General features: G+C 38.6%; 1 protein-coding gene across 18 annotated transcripts in view; it reads right to left on the bottom strand.

The window, feature by feature from the left end:
* The window catches only part of kcnma1a (potassium large conductance calcium-activated channel, subfamily M, alpha member 1a), a 145,953-nt gene that overhangs the window by 105,730 nt on the left and 21,934 nt on the right, over positions 1-18,289 (bottom strand). For all 18 annotated transcript variants that reach the window (XM_055029964.1, XM_055029969.1, XM_055029967.1 and 15 more), the window contains exon 2: positions 4,290-4,457. In XM_055029964.1, the coding sequence (XP_054885939.1) occupies positions 4,290-4,457 (168 nt within the window). The remainder of the gene's footprint in view (positions 1-4,289; positions 4,458-18,289) is intronic.

Genomic DNA, 18,289 nt, shown 5'->3' with positions numbered 1-18,289 from the left:
TGATAGAGCAACTGGGATGACGTGGCTGTCAAAGAACAGATGAGTTATCCATTTGGAAGCCCTCTCACCTACAGAGGATGGGCTTTCCTTTCACTCTTCTTCCTAAGGCAATGCCACTGTGCGGACAGCTGTCCCACAAGATGCAGAGCGACACTTCCTCAGTCGCAGGTAGCATTTCTCTACCAGCGAGAGATTCACGATTAGTTGTAGCAATAAAGTTTATTTGACAAATATCTCTTATTGATGTAAAATCAATACAGTGAAAACACTATCTTGGTTTTTAGAAATTGAAAGAAAATATCACACAGACATTGGCAAGTCGTTTATGTTGCAAAGCATTCTGGGTAAATGATGCATGCTAGGTTTGACTACTACTGCTCCACTCAGCTGAAGCTGGAATGAGTAACGACATTAAGCCTTTTTCATGAATGGAAGCGCATTAAAATTTATAACAACATAGAAATCACAAGGGATAATGAAGATGAGGAGAACCAAATGAAGAAAGAGGAAAGAGTCGGCCGAAGAAGCTGGTGTTTTTGTTGCTTCTGCTACCTTCAGCTTCCTACATGAAACAATGAATGACTTGTACCTCTGGTTGGATTGTGTGATCCGGTCAGTAGTTCTCTCGTCCTCTCAGGATATGTAGCAGATGAAAGGAAGCTTCATGCCAACAGTGAGGCTAAAGTCCTGACAACAGTTATCGAGTGTTTAGAGCCTGAGATGATGAATGAACAGCTGAGCAATAAGCTTGCAAAGAAAGCGCTGGTTTGAGTGATGTGAAAGGCAATTGCAGCAGATAGAACAGGCTTGCAATCCAAAAATTGTGGGTTCAATTCCAGCCTCCTCCTGCCTTAGGTTGATGCGCCCCTGGGCAAGGCACTTAATACAAAAAGAGGTTCCAATCTATGAATGGTATTTGAATGTGTGTGCATGTTGGAAGTTGAATATCAAATGGTTTAGGGATATCTGTTTGAAATCCCTAGATATCAGATAGAACTCTGCAGTGATGCAATTACCACTACAGAGGTGATCGCAAACTGAATAGCAAAAGCCGAAGTCCTACAAGGAGTAATTATAGTAGCAGCAGCAGAGGAAGAAAAGGTTAAATGAAGCTTTAAGGTGTGTAAATGTATTGTCTTTCAGAATGTTGTTTACTCAAGGTGTTGAGAATATAGCGTGTAGATGTACACTAATATTGCAGGACAAATTTAAAGTCTATATATATATATGTCCATTTATCTATCTAAAAGTTGTGCTGTACTGCATGGTAGGCATAAAATGAGTATTATCTCTCAAGAATGGGAATTAAGAATGAGCTAGCAACTTTTACTCCCACACCAAGACAACTGGACTCCTTTCTGTAGTTAGGGTTAAGCAAATATATTGTTTTTCTATTGAAAATCGATGAACATGTTTTGTATATCAGCAGACTGTCATTCTAATCAGGCCACAGTCATTGAAAACTGAATTTCACCCACAAGCTAACTAGGAGCCATATGGCAATAACTGAAATATAAACTCCAGTACTGTTCCAGTTTTGACAAGTGAAAAATACGACTGCATATGTGATTGTTTTGAAACATAAAAATAACTTATCTAAGAGTAAAGAAGACAGCTCATCACAAGATATATAAAAACATAAAAGACAGCTTGTTTGGATAGACCATACTAAAGGTTTAGTAAGTGTACTTTATTCATTCCATAACCACTTTTTTGATGTGTTTGAAACTATTTTCCTGTTGAAAAACCCAACTGTCATCAAATGAACCTTGCTGTACAATTTTAAGTATCAGATGAAAGGATGCACAGGGAGTGGAATTATGAGTTTGTCTGGCTAATGCCAGAGAACTATCCCAACTAAATATAGTCTGTGTTTTCTGAGAAGTGCAGTGGTGAATTTTCCAGACTGTGCTGCTTGCACTTGCACAATAATACATTATTCACTTAGAGAAGTTAGCAAGTAGATATTCCTATGGTTTGAATGTGTCCGACATCAAATTATCTGCTGTTTGGCTAGTGAGAAAAAGTCAACCTCATACAACAGTGAAGCCTGTTAACAATTTCAACATTTTTACACTCTAAAATATGTTTGCTGACTGAATTACTTGCTGAAGCTACAGGAAAAGTGAGTGAACATTCCAGTGTTCACTCTGGAAGAAAGGGCTCCAGAGAACTACATAACTCCACACCAAGTGAAGGATTTATATTTGTCAGACAATTCAATAAGCTCGAGGGTATACTTGATCTTTCACTAACAGCAAAGTCATCAAGGGAAACAAATGATCAGGAATGGAAGGCTCTGACTAACAGAAACGATCAATCTTTATCTGGTTTTGTTTCTTTTTCCACCAGGGTGGAATGGAGCCAACAATGCATGTCTGTTTGGGAGCAAGGAAGAAACTTATTTTTTTGTTTGTTTGTTTGTTTGTTTTTTTGTCCTAGTTTCCTTTCCCCAGGCAGACAAAGTCCTTAATGTCAGATGACTGAGCACCACCACACAGCAGTTCCTATGGTTACCAGCCAGGTTCTGCATACACGGATACTCCTTGCAAAATTCTGGTCCGCAGTGAAACACTGACGGAAGAACAAATTTTTCACAAAAAAATAAATAAAAACAAAAAAAATCACCTCACCACCCACACATGCACATATATTCCGAAGTTTTCATGCTCCTACGGCATGTATGGAAAAATACTTTCAAACAAGAACTCGCAGCTGCACACGTTCCACCCACATGATGAACCAGTCACTCACCTGCATAGAGCAATTTTGCAGTGTTGTGCTGCATATCGTTACAGAGAGCACGCAAGTAAACACAGCCTGCTGGGCTGAATTATCAGCTTCACCAGAAGTAGCGCAAATCACAGTAGGTGATACACTGGGATATCTCTAAGCCTAGAAACCCCACTCAAAGCAGCCAGTGCCTTATTTCTCCTTGGCTGGAACAAACATACTGGTTTACTTTTAATTTGATTCTGTGTTTTTGTTGGTGTTCCTCTCTGCCCCGGTTTCCCTTGCTTCCATTCTCTCCCTCACACTACTAGCTAACAGAAATATACATACGGGGCAGATGGGGAGCACTCTGTCAGAGCAGAAGACGAAAGGAAGAAGAGAGCTGCGTTCCATGCCAGGAGAGCTGTGTGAGTGGGAAAGTGATGAAAGAGAAGCTCATTTAGTAAATTGACAGCTCCCTTCAGGATTTTTCATCCTCCCCACTACAAAAGGACGGAGCCTTCTTCAACTCTCAACTATCCTCATCAAGCATGAGGAAGCTGTCACATTCCAGCAAATGTTAACAATGACAGTGTTCGTATTTTATCTTGGATCCATCTCTCTCTCTCTCTCTCTTTCCAACTCCCACGGCTGTTTCATTCAGTCCACAAATGCACAGTGGATGTCTGTACAAAACAGACCAAGTGTGACTGAAAGAGAGTTAGAAAATAGCAGAAAAAGAAAAAAAAGAAAAACAAACGTCCTTAAACATAAAGTCAGCTACTCTAGCAGAAAATACCAAAACCCATTGACTGAGAGCACAGTAGTAGGAGTTGATGTAATTGATACAATTTGTATTGTTTTAGATTGGTCATAATTGATATAAACTGAAAAATTCTCATCTCCCTAAAGTGGTCCACAATTTCATTCGACAGTACTGCAGACACAAAGATGTAGACGAATTTGCAGAATAAAGGCAAAAACAAATATACTGGTCAGGTGAGTAGGGAGGGGCTGCACAGTGGCGCAGTCAGTAGCACTTGCAGCAAGAAGATCCTGGGTTTGATTCTCGGCCCAGGGTCTTTCTACACAGAGTTTGCATGTTCTCCCTGTGTGTGCATGGGTTCTCTCCAGGTACTCCAGACTCTAAATTCTCCATAGGTGTGCATGGTTGTTTGTCCTCTCTGTCTCTGTGTTGCCCTGCGAAAGACTGGCGACCTGTCCAGAGTGTACCCCGCCTCCCACCCAGAACATTAGCAGGAGATAGGCACCAGCACCCCTCCTGACCCCACTAGGGACAAGGGTGTTAGAAAAAGGATGGATGAATAAGCAGGGAGGCAAGCTACTCCGGGCATCAGTAGAAAAGTCTTGGTGTTGCACTCTAAACTACACCAACACCAGGTCTTGATGGCCTAGTTTTGGACAAATTGACAAACTTATTCCAACCAAAGAAAAAGTTTGCATATAAGCTTGCACAGAAAATAGCCAAATAATTTGAGACTAAAACACTTTACTTGATCTGAATTGTTGATTTTAGGTCTGTTGTTTTCAGTCATGTCTGAAGAAGAGACACCTACCAGAACCCTGCCTGTGAGTGTCTGAGCGGAGATCATGACACCAGCCCAGTCTTTGACTGAAGTCATCCATCCCACCTCGCTGGCTGCTACCTCCTCCTTCTCATCAGGACCTTTTGTTGTCTTGTCTGCTGTCGGATTGTTGGCAGGGTTATTCACCTTCTGAGCCTCCTGGGAAAAAAACAAACAAGAAATAAATAAAAAATCATGAGTAAATAAAATGGCAGAAAGGTCATTTATGTTTGTTGCAAGGGTAGGGATCACGCCATGTCAACTCCCATCTGCAATATACCAAATATGTATGTCCATGTATGATTTTGAATAAAGACAGAATGTGTTGTGCTCTCGCCGAGTTGCACAGATGGTCCTTTATATTAACCGTCCCTAATGTCACGCAGGCATTTCAGCACTCTGTCTTGCATCCGAATGACTGAGCAGAGTTGCATTGCAGTTCGTTGACATGCTATGCTTGGCAGAAACACTGCGTGCAGCTGTTCCTCTCCAGCCATTCACTCACTCCTGACTTGACACTAGCTGGCATTTAGTTTCCCTCTGCTCCTGGCAAAAAAATCTAATGAGTAGATTTCCTTGTGTTCTGAAGCCACTGACGCGTTGAAGTCCTCCCATTGCACATAGATTCAAATATACCAGGAGGTTTTTTGTGCATAGTATGGAACTCTCATTAAAGCTGCGGCTGGGCCTCCGAAAAGAACCAATGGAACTAAATAACTTTTAAACATGTCATGGCAGGATTAAAAGTTGGCCCACTCAAAGGAGACACAGTAAGCAGACCATCACTCACTTAGGCTTCACATATACTTAAAACAAGACTTAAAATGCCACTCTTCACAGTTACAGTGGACAAGTAGCCATCAAAGCAGAATGTTTGCTCTGTCAACGCAGCAAAATGTCTTCAAATGTTGGATGTCAAATGATGACAGCTTTTTTAGTATGACCTTCCTTACTGCTGCATCTTAAAAAAAATATGATATACACTGAAATAAATTGTGCTTAGACTGACTTTTCTAAAAGCAGCAGAGGCCAGAAAACCACCAAGTTGATCTAATCTCTGGGTTCATTCAATATTCAGGAAAAGCACAGTGAAAACTTACTGCAGGGTATAAAAACAGAGCAGTTACACATGAACCCAAGAGTGTTCTGTCCATATCAAGAAGCTTGCTGGGTCAAATTGAATTACATTTCATAATGACATGGCATGGACACAGCAGCCATTTTCCTAATTTCATTCCGACCCCATAACAATGCTAATAAACTGGGCCTAAAAATGCCTGACTTAGTCATCAGATCATTATCTGTTTGCCATAGGGCCTTTCTGTGCTCCAGTAGATAATTCATTTACTTGAGCTTTATCAAGGTTTCTGTCGAGTTTTCAATAATGCCTTAAAAAATCTCAAAGCTCAAGAAATATTTTAGTCTTAATCTTAACTTTCAGGAAGGAATTAGCTTGGGAACCAAAAAACAAAAGCACAATTAAACACTATGCTTTGCCATGGATATATTTTTATTGTCGCAGATTTATTTTGTTGTAGTTTTTATTTTTATACAAGTCTATTTATCAAATAATTTTTTACATCAGAAAAAGATGACATGAGCAGAGGTGGATAGAGTACCCCTAGATACTTGTGTAAAAGTAAAACAGCTTCAGCACATTTTTACTCAAAAGTAAAAAGTAGCCTCCAAATAAGTCAGTGAAGTTAAAAAAAATGATAACAAGACTATTTAAGTACTTTGTAACAAATAACATTTGATTTAATCTTTTAGAAATTATGCAATTTTGAAAATCATGTAATGAAATAGACTGAAATATACATTTATATTTTTATCCAAGTATTGTATTTTAAGGACTTATATTAATGTAAGTAAATATTATAATTACTAATGAACAAATTCAAACACAAAAAACACTTTTCCAAATTCCTAAGACTTCTGAAACAAATGCTTGCAGCAGGTGCATCAGGGTAAAATACTTAGAATCACAACCTCTACTGTCAATGGTTATCAATTTGACCTCCAAATGGCACAACGGGCTCAGCAGGTAAAAAATAAAACAATGATACACAAAGTATCATTTTTGCATGAACCGTGGGTACCTGTGTCTGGTTTTTGGTTAAAACATGTTTAATCCTCATTTAGTTGTTTCTCATAGTGGGAAGAATATCTAGAACTCTCAAGCAAGACTAAAAAATGTTTTTCTTAAAGTAAAATATAAAAGCATGGTGTAGTAAAACTCCTCCCAAAAGTACTTTTTATCCGAAAAATGCACTCAAGTAAATGTAACTTACTCCTTGTAATCATCAGAATGTTTCAATGCCAATGTGAGATGAGCCTTTGTGATCATGTCCATCTTGGAAAAATGCATGGCTACCATTTTTGCCAAATTGCTTTCTTATGACGCATGTAAACATTGACTGAGATTTGCTGGAGTCCTAAATACTTAAAAATTGATCTATTCACAGTAGACTGGTGATCTTGCTTCTTATAATATTAAATCGTATTAAATGTTGAAACGATGCGTTACTTTCCAAGATATTTTAGCTTACTTGAAGTAGTCAAACACCTTCTGTTTAGGTGGATTCTTGATTCTACAGTTGTGGAAATTTAAATTTTACATTTAATTAGCATTTAACAGGGGGTATAATACCTTTCTAAATAGAGCCAGATTGAGTTGGATAGCTGTAGCTATGCTCCTGTATGCATCTCTGTAGTCTTTTGCTACATATACTCTGCATACATGCAGGTCATTTTGTGCTGAAATGTGTGAAGTTTCACAGAATAGCTATGCGGATGTGTTATACACGACGTCATTTACTCCGTACACATAAGATCCAATCAGCATGTGCACACAGCATGCACCATTAAGGAACAGAAATCACATGTAGTTTGTGAATTCCAGGTCTTGCTCTTTCTGGCACATGTGTGCATGTTGGATGGGACCATATGAATAATGGATGCAGTCACAAATTGATGGCTTTGCAGATCAGAGGAGATAACGTAAACAACGTATTTCTTCCAGTTCATTTGAGTCATCCACAGTAGGCTAGGCTAGGGGGAAGAAGCACTGAAGCATAATGTTATGGGAGAATCCATCTGCTGGCTATAAATAAACCCCTGTGATGTCAAACTGTTGGGGAAGACAGGGAGCAGCCGCAATCAGAGAATATTTTGCAAGAAAATGGCAGGCTTTGCCCTTTTTTTCCTTTAACATTGTTTTTCAATGACAGATTTCACTGCTCATTCTGCAATAACAAGATGAATTTACATTTCTGTAAATGTAATTGTAATTAAAATGTAATTCAGACACTTTTAATCTTATCTCTTTAATAACAATCTACTTCTCTTTAAGGTTTTCATAACCAATCAAAAAATATATATTTTACGGGCATAAATTCAAGCTGAGAGGCAAAAAAATAATAATAATCAATCTAATAAATCAATAAAGTTATAACAAAATTCATTAATCTAATAAATCAATAAATTTATAACAAAATTAATTCCCTACTACCACTTTTAGAGGACTTTTACATTGGTGACAGAACAGGGAACCAGGTTTCACAGTGAACTATGACAGGAGCTGCAGGTAGCAGGCTGTGCACGTCCGACTTCCCACCAAAGCAAACAACTTCACCGCACCCCGCTGCTGCGTGAAAAACTACTCCCGACATGCTCGGCAGGAGATCGGATGGTGCAAACTTTTAGTGACAGACTTGCTTTATTTTTTTTAAGAGCTCCTCAGAGTGTTTACTGTGGCACGTAACCACTCAATGAGATTTTACAAGGAATAAGCACTGTTGTAACCGAATCATACGAGACTAAGCGGCACTAAAGTGTCAGTGAAGTGCTACCTTTCAGACCAAGATGATGCAAATTGATTCCTACTTGATGGATTACACTATTGCTCCTCACTTGCACATTTGATGCACAAAAATATTAGAATGCCTCATTTTTCTTGGATTACAACTCAGGTAACCACTGTCTGCTTATTTATTCACATAATTTGAACAAATATCACATAGATAGCATCCAAATGAACTCATTAGGGTTTTTTTTGCAGCCTAAAGCCCACGTTTTGAATTTCCAGTTTTAAATCTTCTTTATCTAGTTCATCTGCCTACACCAGGGGATCTTTTTATATAACAATACAGATGAGCATTGTTAATATTAGGACTGTTCCAAATATGACAATAGTCAGGGGAGGTCGGCTAATAATCTGCAAGACAGTAACAGAAAAAAAAATCCTTCACACAGGAAGGAAGACAAAAAAAATTAACTGACAGAGCAAAATCTACCGGACAAAGACAAGAAGACAAGGTGAAGAAGACATCCTATAGCAGTAATGCGAAGATGGCAGATGTAATGATGATAAGCATGAAATTAAAAGACACCATGAGGCAGACAATTGTAGGAAAAAATACACCAAGAGAGAGGTAGGAAAGCTGCTGAAAGTAAAAAAAAAATGGGCAATTGAACAGATCAGAAGGGAGACAAATAGATAAGGGTGATGTGTAAGACTGAAAGAAGAGGGAAAAGAGACAGGAGGTCATTCCCATCTGACCCCGTTGATCTAACAGAAGTTGGCTTCGAGGCAGTTGTTCCTCTGGCTTCTGACCGCATCACTCTGGAAAACTCTACTCCAGTGTGGTGGCCTATTTATAGCCTCAGCCTATGAGACACGAAAGTATTGAGATTCATACCTTGCCGCAGTTACCCTGTGTCCCTGGGTTACAGGCCTTCACAGGGTCACAACAAACAGGAGAGCAGGAGCATTTTTAAATGTTTATTTACAATATTTCATAAACATCTCCTTAATCCATCAAAAGGTCAAGCTTATTGATCCATATAGAATGACAAGACAAAATGGTAAGAGATAATCACTACCAGATCACCTTTTCTAGGGCATTACTGCAGACAATAAAGTAAAACGATCAAAATTAAGCAAAAAATAAATAAATAAATAATTGTTTTAATTATTATTTTCACTTTAGAGCATAAGAATGTTCAGGTGAACTTTGGTGTACTGTAGCCCAGTGTTTGCCCAGACTACCATGTGTCTGATTTAAGGATTACAGACTGTAATCCATTTGATCAGAACAGCGACAACATAAATCCATATCCAAACAAAATTCATGCACAGGAAATGAGAGGAAAGCCAGTAAGTCTCCATATGTAATAAAGTGGAAACTGCAATCACTGAGGTGGAGAATACAAAAGTGAAATATATTGTAAAATATCCAATAAAGTAGCATGAACAGGAACAAATCTATGCCAAAAAACACAATGGGGTAGAGAACGCAAACAAAAAATGTTTTAGATTTTTAGTTTTCTGTTAAATATTTTTAGTTTTCTGTTAAATATTTTTAGTTTTCTTTGTCACTGTGTGTATATGTTACATTCCTGAATTTTGCCGTGTATTTACATGTAAAATGATGGAGTCTGCTTTGACCCAAGAATGCATGCATGTTGCTGTGTGCCAGGATGTGTGAGGCGTCACTGAATGGCTGTGTGCGTCATGCAGCAGAGTGGAATGTCAGCACAGCATATCATAAGATGGGTAATATTCTTCTGTCACTGCAACAGAATTTGAGTAGCACTTATGTAAAAATTAGAGCAGTGCTGCAAGTGTGCAATGCATGCGGGTTTTCAAGGTTGTGATGTTTATTCATTGTGTCAAAAAAAATCTCTGCCAGTCAGAATTGACTGGGGATCAAACTGTGTCTCCAAACTATTGTATCAGATGCATGCAGAATAATTATTTACTTGTAGATATCTCTCTTCCGATAGCTATATTTTCTACTTCATGACTTTTGGCTAAGTAGGGAAAAAAAATAATAATAATTAAAAACATCACAAAAACAGCTAAGGCATAAAATCTAACTTATTTTATGGTAAGTCAAAGACTAACAAAAGACTAACAAGCTTCAGAAGACACAATCAATCTGCAGAATCCCATCATTCCCTTCATACTACACTTGTGAAGAATTGCAGACACCAAACTATAAGGTGGAATTTGCAATACAGAAAGACAGGGGGGAAAAGCCAACTAGTTTACGTCTCTTTGCATCCCCCTCTGGAAAGCTCACCCATCTGCATAACAGGAGAAAAGCTCTCCACCAAATTGCTGAACTCCAATTCCACTTTTTGTCCCAACAGTGACGTCCCTTCAGCTGGCAGAGAGAAACAATAAGACAGTGATACCCTAATGTAAGCCTGGCAGCGCTTGCTGTCTAAGACCCACATTCTTTCATGTCTCTTAATTCAACCAAAAAAAAAAGAAAAAACAGGAAGAACAATGCATCTGCATTAGTGTTACTTCCTTACATCTGCAGGGGAACTAAAAGAAAGAAATATCTTGAGTGTACAGTCCTGCTGATTCATAACGCTGGACTAAACTTTGTCCATTCATATAACATTACAAATCTCAGCAGGCCTGGGTAAAAATAGATTATGCAGTGAATTGTGGGTGACTGAAAGGTCAGATCATAGTGATAGTCAGATCAGTTCATATAAATCTAAAAATGTTTTTTTTTCAGAGAAGTAAAAAGTTAAAAGAATGCTCAAAAATCAGTTTAATATTTTATGTAATAAACAAGTTTATGCCTCATTAGCTGAATACATCACAAAACAAAGATCCTAGATTTTCTTCCACTATATTTCCAGTGCCTTGCATGAGAATTCAGTTACTTCAGTTACTAGTTATCACAGTGGGTAGCACTACATTTCCATCACATGAGCATTTCTAATAATTGGTTGTTTTTAACTCCCGACATATTTAATTCATTTTCCTCATCCTGGACATGTTTTGTTCCTATGGTGATACACCAAGCCTGTGTCCATGTTTTCTATGCAAATTAGGTGCAAATGGAGTCCGCTTCAACTCAGCCCATTTAATACACCAGGCAAATCTGCTTCAAGGTGATTGCTGCCATGAGGAGACTTTAGAAGGGGCAGTTATTGTACCGAAAACACAAATTAAAGTAACACATTATTTGCAGAATCCCTGTTATGACTACTAGTATCACCTACAACATCACTTTTCCAGAGGCGCATACTGTACACATTTTTAAGTCTATCAGAGAAAAAAAGAAAAATACCGAAATTAAAAAACATTAGCCTTTAATTGTGCTTCAGCCACCTGAGGCTGACTTCCACTTTGCTGTACTCTGACGTGCGAGCAAATAAATATGAAAGTAGGACAATTATGACAACCTTAGTTAAACGTGCCAAACCAAAGTCCAAAATGATTTTGCAGTGAGATCTCGCAGATGTCTTTAAATTTGACCCCTCACAAGCCTCGAAGCAGGTTGCACATCGTAAGAGCTAAGTGTACTGAACACCGAAATGCCTCTGTGGGTTTTTTCAAAATTAAATCCATGTGAAACTCTTCCTCTTTATCTGATCATAGCAAACAAAATGGGCTTTATTTCAGAGGAACCGACAAGTTGATATATGTGTGCATTTACTAATTTCCAGTTTGGTGAAATAGAAACTCTAGTTAATTTATCAGCTCAGGGCTCTGATGAAGCATTTTTTAAATAATCAGGAATTAATGTCCCAGACTGAAGCTCTACTTCTGGTACTTGCTGTTTGTAATTTTATCAGCCACAATTGCAGATAAAAATGCCACCTTTAAAAAAAAAAATCCTTTCATCTGAAGTGGTTATAAAGCTGTATTAGAGCCCATTATTGGGATGATCTAACAACCTGGTGATGCAGATTATTTATCATGCAGAAAAGGTAACTCCTCAGTTCCCAACAGAAGGCAACTGAACTTGTCTAATTTCTTGAAGATGTTTTTCCAAGGTGAAACTTCACCTTCTATTTATGTTTTATTAACAACAACAACAACAACAACAACAACAACAAAATCTAGGTTTTAAAAACAATTCACTTTTATAATGATGCTGATAATAAAAGAGCCACTCCTACAGCTCTGGTCTGAATGTGTCATGCAGGAAAAAGAGTTATTCTGGTCACGGGAAAAAGACTGGATGTCACATGTTGAACTATTGTAAATATTATGTTTAAAGCAAAGAGCATTTATGATTTTACTTTTTACTTTTGTGAAATCATAAATAGCTATTAATGTCAGTGAAATACATTCAAATTATTTACAACTCCAACAAAAACAGAGTAAACTACACAGTAGGAAAACATGCCATAAGCAAGGTTTGAGTTTGGTATGAGGACTCCAGGACATTGTTCATGTTTGGGAATAAAAGCTAATCACTTAATAGTATTCCAATTAGAGGTGGGCAATATAATATATACAACAGTGTTTTTACAGTTCAATCAATGGTTACCCTCCAATGTGTTCAAAAATCTCTGTTTTGAAAGTCAACACAAAGGCACTTGAAAATCTTAGCTAGAAGTTCATTTGGTTGAATATTTTTAAAAATTCACTCAATTTCAGATTGAGATATAGTCTTGAAAGACTTAAAGTTTAACATTATGCCCCAGCTAAGATGCTAACAGGGATATAAACTGGCAAACTGAATTCTGTGTGTTTGCTACATGTGATCGACAAGGTTTTGTTTTTTTTTAGTTTTAGCCCACAGTAGCAAATAAGAAGCTACTTTATAATAAAAACTGCAGCTTCAGACTCACTGATATAAAATACCTAATGAAAAGCCGATGCAGTTGCAGTGTGTTACTTTACAGCACAGACATGACAATTATATTAGTGGAGTAAGAGACTTGGACTTGTTATCAGCAGGTTCCTGTTACTAACAGACTCTAATCTTGTCATGGGCAAACAAAAATTTAAATCAAGACATCCCCACTCATGACGTTAATACAGAGTGTTCAAGCTTGACTGAACGTCTAAGCAATAGAGGCTGTCTGAATTCATAACTCCGTTATTACAAGCTTCAACAATGGGACTGTAAGATGCACTTCAGTGTGAATAGTGGTCAGTTTTTAATAATGGAAGATTTGAAGCATGAGTGGCTATTGTAGTGCAACATGATAGACGAGCAAAGAAGTGCAAAAAATCTAAAGCTGCACTTTAAAATGTAGAGCTTTTTAAAGTTTCAAGTCTATGAAATTGATTCCTGGTTTTGATACTTGCTATCTCAAAAAATACTGCTCAGCAAAACATCTTAAAATAAACCAATATGTCTACTATTTTAACAAATAGCCAAAAACCCTCACTATCTCAATGTTAGATTGTAAACTGGCTGATCTTGGGTCTGCTTCACATAGCCAGCAACAGATTTTTCATTTTCAAGCACAAATGAACACATCTGATGGCTTAATTAAATATAAAAACAGATATTCTTGTTTCTCTTCATTTAATGAGCAACGTTGTAATGCAATTTTCTAGAGTCTGTTAAACACCAGAAGTCAATAATTCTCGAGAGCAGCACTTCTGACAGCAACAAAACAACCCTATCAAGCAGTCACCTGTCTCAACCTTGATCCCCCAATTGCTCTCAGAACCGCTTAATGAGCCTTGCTCCTGAACACAGACAGACAGACGGCTTGTTTCTCTGTCAATAAGTGACTCAGCGAATAACAAGCAAAGCTGCTGAAGTCGGGGCCCCATTACCTCGTTCACAACAGGCCGTTGAGGTGTTTTCCACAAGCGGAAAACTACAAGGATTGAAGCCATCGCCCTAATTGGCTCCCTGCTGTCTAACCTGCCCTGATCAATGACGGTGCTCTATAAAGAGCAACATTCAAATATAAATGGGAGATTAACTTATCATGGAGCATGAAGGTTGGAGGATCAGTGGAGTGGAGAAGAGATTTCAAATCAAACATGAAACCAGGCACAACGGAATCACAATGTCTGAAAAATTTAAGCCTAATAATTGGGTACATAGCAGAATAAGTTGAGGTTCATAATATGCTTATAACATGAACATGTCCTAACATTCCTCAAAATATTAAACACGTACTAATTCTTCTTTTTGGATTGAAAAGGAGAGCCGCCTGGTACTTAATGAATCAGCTGCTCCACACAACATGGAACAATCAAAGCACAGAAGTAGGCGAGGCTGAATGATCCTACAGTCTTTGCATAATATATTAATGACTAACTGGTCCTTCAGCACTAAAAGTCGACAGATGGACATGTGTGCACACCATGGCCCATGCAGAAGGATTTTGGAAAACAAGTGTTGAAAATGCATGTCTATTTTTTTCTTCTGTTAAAAGCAGTTTCATATACCAGAACTGGAACACCTGCAAGTGCTTTAGTCACTTTCATTACTCTGACAGGAATGATTACCCCAACAGAGACATATTCTTGTTTGCCGTTGCACAACTACCCTTCCCTGGCTGCAAAGTGAAGGTAAGCAACTGGTTTGAAATCTTCTCCTTGGTTCATTGACCTGTTTAAACCTCGGTGTTGGTTCTAGGGGAAGACACCCAGAGCAAAACCATTCCCAGGTACAGGATCCACCTGCCTCCACCTACAATAGAAACTGGGAGTACTTGATCTCCTTTTAGACTGATTGGCTAAATACGGAGGCTATTAGACCTCGACACAGGGGGCCATGGTTCAAATCACGACTTTTGGTCCTTGACTGTCCGTCTTTTCCGTCTTCTCTCTCTATCCATTTTCTGTCAGATCAGCTCCAAGTAAAATGCTATTATTTCCAGAAAAGAAGTGGTTGGGTTCCTTTTATTTTACAGCTTTGATGATACATTTTTGCCTCTAGATCTGTCTCAAAAAGTTATTTCCTCTATATCCACACTTATCTGCACTTAGTACATGTGATATTAAGAAAATAAACAACTGTCATATGTATGTTCTGAGTACCCAAATAACCCAGTTAGTAATATCATTATTGGAGATGGTAACAATGCTTACCACTAACTACTGTTATTTTATGTGGGAATAAATGCACAGAAACTGTGTAGAAGGAAAGAAAACACTAGTAATTTTTTTCTCCCTTTAATATTTGGCTGTTGCTTCAAAAATTTCCCCCTATACTAAAAAAAAGTAGCGACATTAAAAACTACATTTTAATTGCAATGAAAAAAGTTTCTTCAGATGTCTTGACACCATTGTGAGAACAAGTTCTTAATTATTCCAGCTCATAATTATGCCAGCTCTCCTCCTGTATTAAATCTATCCGCTTGTCTCTTTGGTTCTGCTACTTTTTCTCCTGCTTGCACCCATTTTCTCATTTCCACTTCACTCCACTCCACAGGATTAAAAGAAACCAGGAGAGACCAAGGAGATTAAGGTCTCTTTGCTTGAGAGACAGCTCTCATTACCTTCATGTTCTGCAGAAGCAATAATGCTGTCAAATCTTCCAGCCATGCCAGTCATCACTGGGGCCTAAATGAATTTGTTTACACCAACTCTAAGCCTCTAAATTGATGTCGAACAGCAGCAAAATACATACGAGTCTAAATAAAAATCAGTATTTGGGGTAAATTATGTTAATTGTAAAACCCACTAATTTGGCAAATAAAACCTTGTTTGGTTTCTTAAAATGTGTCAATTAGGTGCAGAAAGTTTGTTCCACACTGAAGGCGTGGACAGAAGAAATGTGTTAGTTAAAGGCAGCAAAAAGGGCAGTCATCTGTGTCTAATGATTCTGAGACTTGCCCTTGATTCGAAAACAGCTCAGAGGCTAACAAATGGAAGTGCAAATGGTTTTCTAACTCTAGGCTTATTTAATCATTTTAAATTTAGATCTCACGCCTCCCACAGGGGGAAATAAATCAGTTTCCTACATAGAAATGTGCATGCCTTAACCCTGCAGCTAGGAAGAAGAAACACCCCCTGGATTACCATGGCCTGTGTTCTACCACTTCACAATATGGCCCTCCAGCTTGGTCCACAGGGAAGGTTGCAATTCTTCATTGTAACCTCAGATAGAGAAGACTTTGACCTCAACTAACAAGATCTATTAAGGGAAGCTGGAGTCTCAATGAGATGTCGCAGCAAGTCTGTCTTCATGTTCCAAAGTGTCCAGAGATCACTGCAATTACACAAGATGGCAGCACAACAAACCAATCTGTGCATTTAAAAGAAAGGTCACTGCCTGTGGCGGAACCATGGACTGTGTTTGAGCAGCATTAAGTCTCCATGTGATGTCGAGTGTAAACTGGGCTGCTGGTGAGGACTGAGGCATTGTCTTCAACCCAGATTGATGCTCAACTCTACCGAATCAAAGCTTTTTCCACAACAGAATCAAACATCTAAAAACAAAAAAGACAAACAGGCCACACACTCGTCTCAGAAGAGCCGTGCTGTCTCCAAGCTGAGTTCTGTTTGTTTGTGTTCAGTACGAGTTGAGCATTGGCTCCGGTTTCCACTGTGCTCTGCCTGTTCCTGTTAGTGCCGCTGCAGCCAGAACAGGTTTGAGATTTGAGGAGCTGACAAACAGCATCGCAGGAATTGCCTTTCGCCCAGAGGTCGAGGGAGGCATTTCCCAGTGACGGCACAGTGAGGTTGGGTGGGGTGGGGTGAAGGGGTGGTGTGTGCAGGTAGAGGTGAAAAGCACCACCTCCCCAGAGTCAGCAGTTTGACCCTTGCAGGCTTCATGTGGGCTGTGTCGCCGAGCTCTAATAACACTGAAAATTCAGCACAAACATTAAATAAGCGCTGTCAGGGTGAGTTAGGCAGAGGACTGGCACCAGCTTTCACATGGGATGATGGGAAGACTGAATCAGCTCTCCTCTGCTGTCCAAACAGTGGGCATTTGATCACTGCAGCAATGTTCGAACCCAAGGACAAGTCAGTGGGTGGGACACATGAAACATGTCATGGCTGCATTTGCATGACAGAGGGAATGTCACACAAAATAAATGTCTCGCAAAAATATTTACACCCTGAATTTTTGCACATTATGCTCAGCTTAGACTTGGAGCGTTCTACTAGAATTTTATAAATTAGATCAACCTTATTTGGTTGTTTTTGCTTTGGTTGTATTTCATCTATTTTTTTATATACTATGACAGATGCAAATCTATTAACACATTTCTCTGTCAACATTGAACATGTGGAGATTCTTCTTTTCTTTCCTTTTACAAAATTTAAAAACAAAATAGTTTTTAAAAATAAACATCTGTAAACTGTATATCATTTCTCCTGGATTAATACTGAGCACAGTCACATTGTGCATACAGCTGCAGTCTCTTGAGGTGTGCCTACCAGCTTTGCAGATTTGGAGGCTGAATATTTCCCCCATATATTTTAGCAAAAGAGCTGGAGCTCAGTCAGACTGAATGGGCAGCATTACTGAATTGCAAGTTTTAAGTCATACCACAGAATCTGAATTGGATTAAGGCCTTCGCCCAATTTTCAGGACTTTTTGCCTCTAACAGGTTTTCCTTGAAGATTGCCTTGTCCCTCGCTCCATCTTTCTCCTCATCAGCTCTGAAGAGGAGGGGTTCAGGTTGATGTGCAGTGAAACTTCTCTGCAAAACATTGATTTGCATGGATGTGTAAAATTTTAAATGTGGTCTTATCTGTCCAAAGCATACTCTCGTCGACATATTTGCTTGTGGATCCCTTTCAGCTAATGATCTCTTTTAATTTCTCTTCTGCACAGGCCACATCTATGAAGATGTAGCTCTGGAACTCTGCAGCTCCTCCATTTTTTTTTTTAACTTAACAAGATGAAATGTGTTCAAGCGGTGTAAGCTCTGTGTCTCCTTTTTCATTAACGCATTGACTTCTTGCATGCATCAGTAAGAAAATTCCCATCTTTAATTCTCAAGCTTTGTTCTTTTATTTAACCCGCTCTGGATGGCCTGTGAGGGTTCAAAGTAAAAAATAATAAAAAAAGAGAAAATCCTCCTTCCACTCCACTAGCTAATAGCCACTGTTAATCAATACTGTTGTAAATGCTTTTTAGCTCTCAGCACCAGGCTCATTTGTCAAAATAAAAGTCGTAAAAGGCCCGAGGGACTAATCAAGCGGAATGAAGCAACAGGGAGTTTTGAGACCTGGAAACATAAAAAACTTGTAAGAGGATGTTTTCAGGCTAATTAAGATCACCGGTAAAGTCAACATGCGGATG

The sequence above is a fragment of the Poeciliopsis prolifica genome, unplaced genomic scaffold (genome assembly GCF_027474105.1).
Source record: "Poeciliopsis prolifica strain line A6 unplaced genomic scaffold, Auburn_PproV2 SCAFFOLD005, whole genome shotgun sequence".
NCBI classification, from domain to species: Eukaryota; Metazoa; Chordata; class Actinopteri; order Cyprinodontiformes; family Poeciliidae; genus Poeciliopsis; species Poeciliopsis prolifica.
The sequence above is the reverse complement of the archived record's forward strand: the minus strand, read 5'-3'. Positions and strand labels throughout refer to the sequence as shown.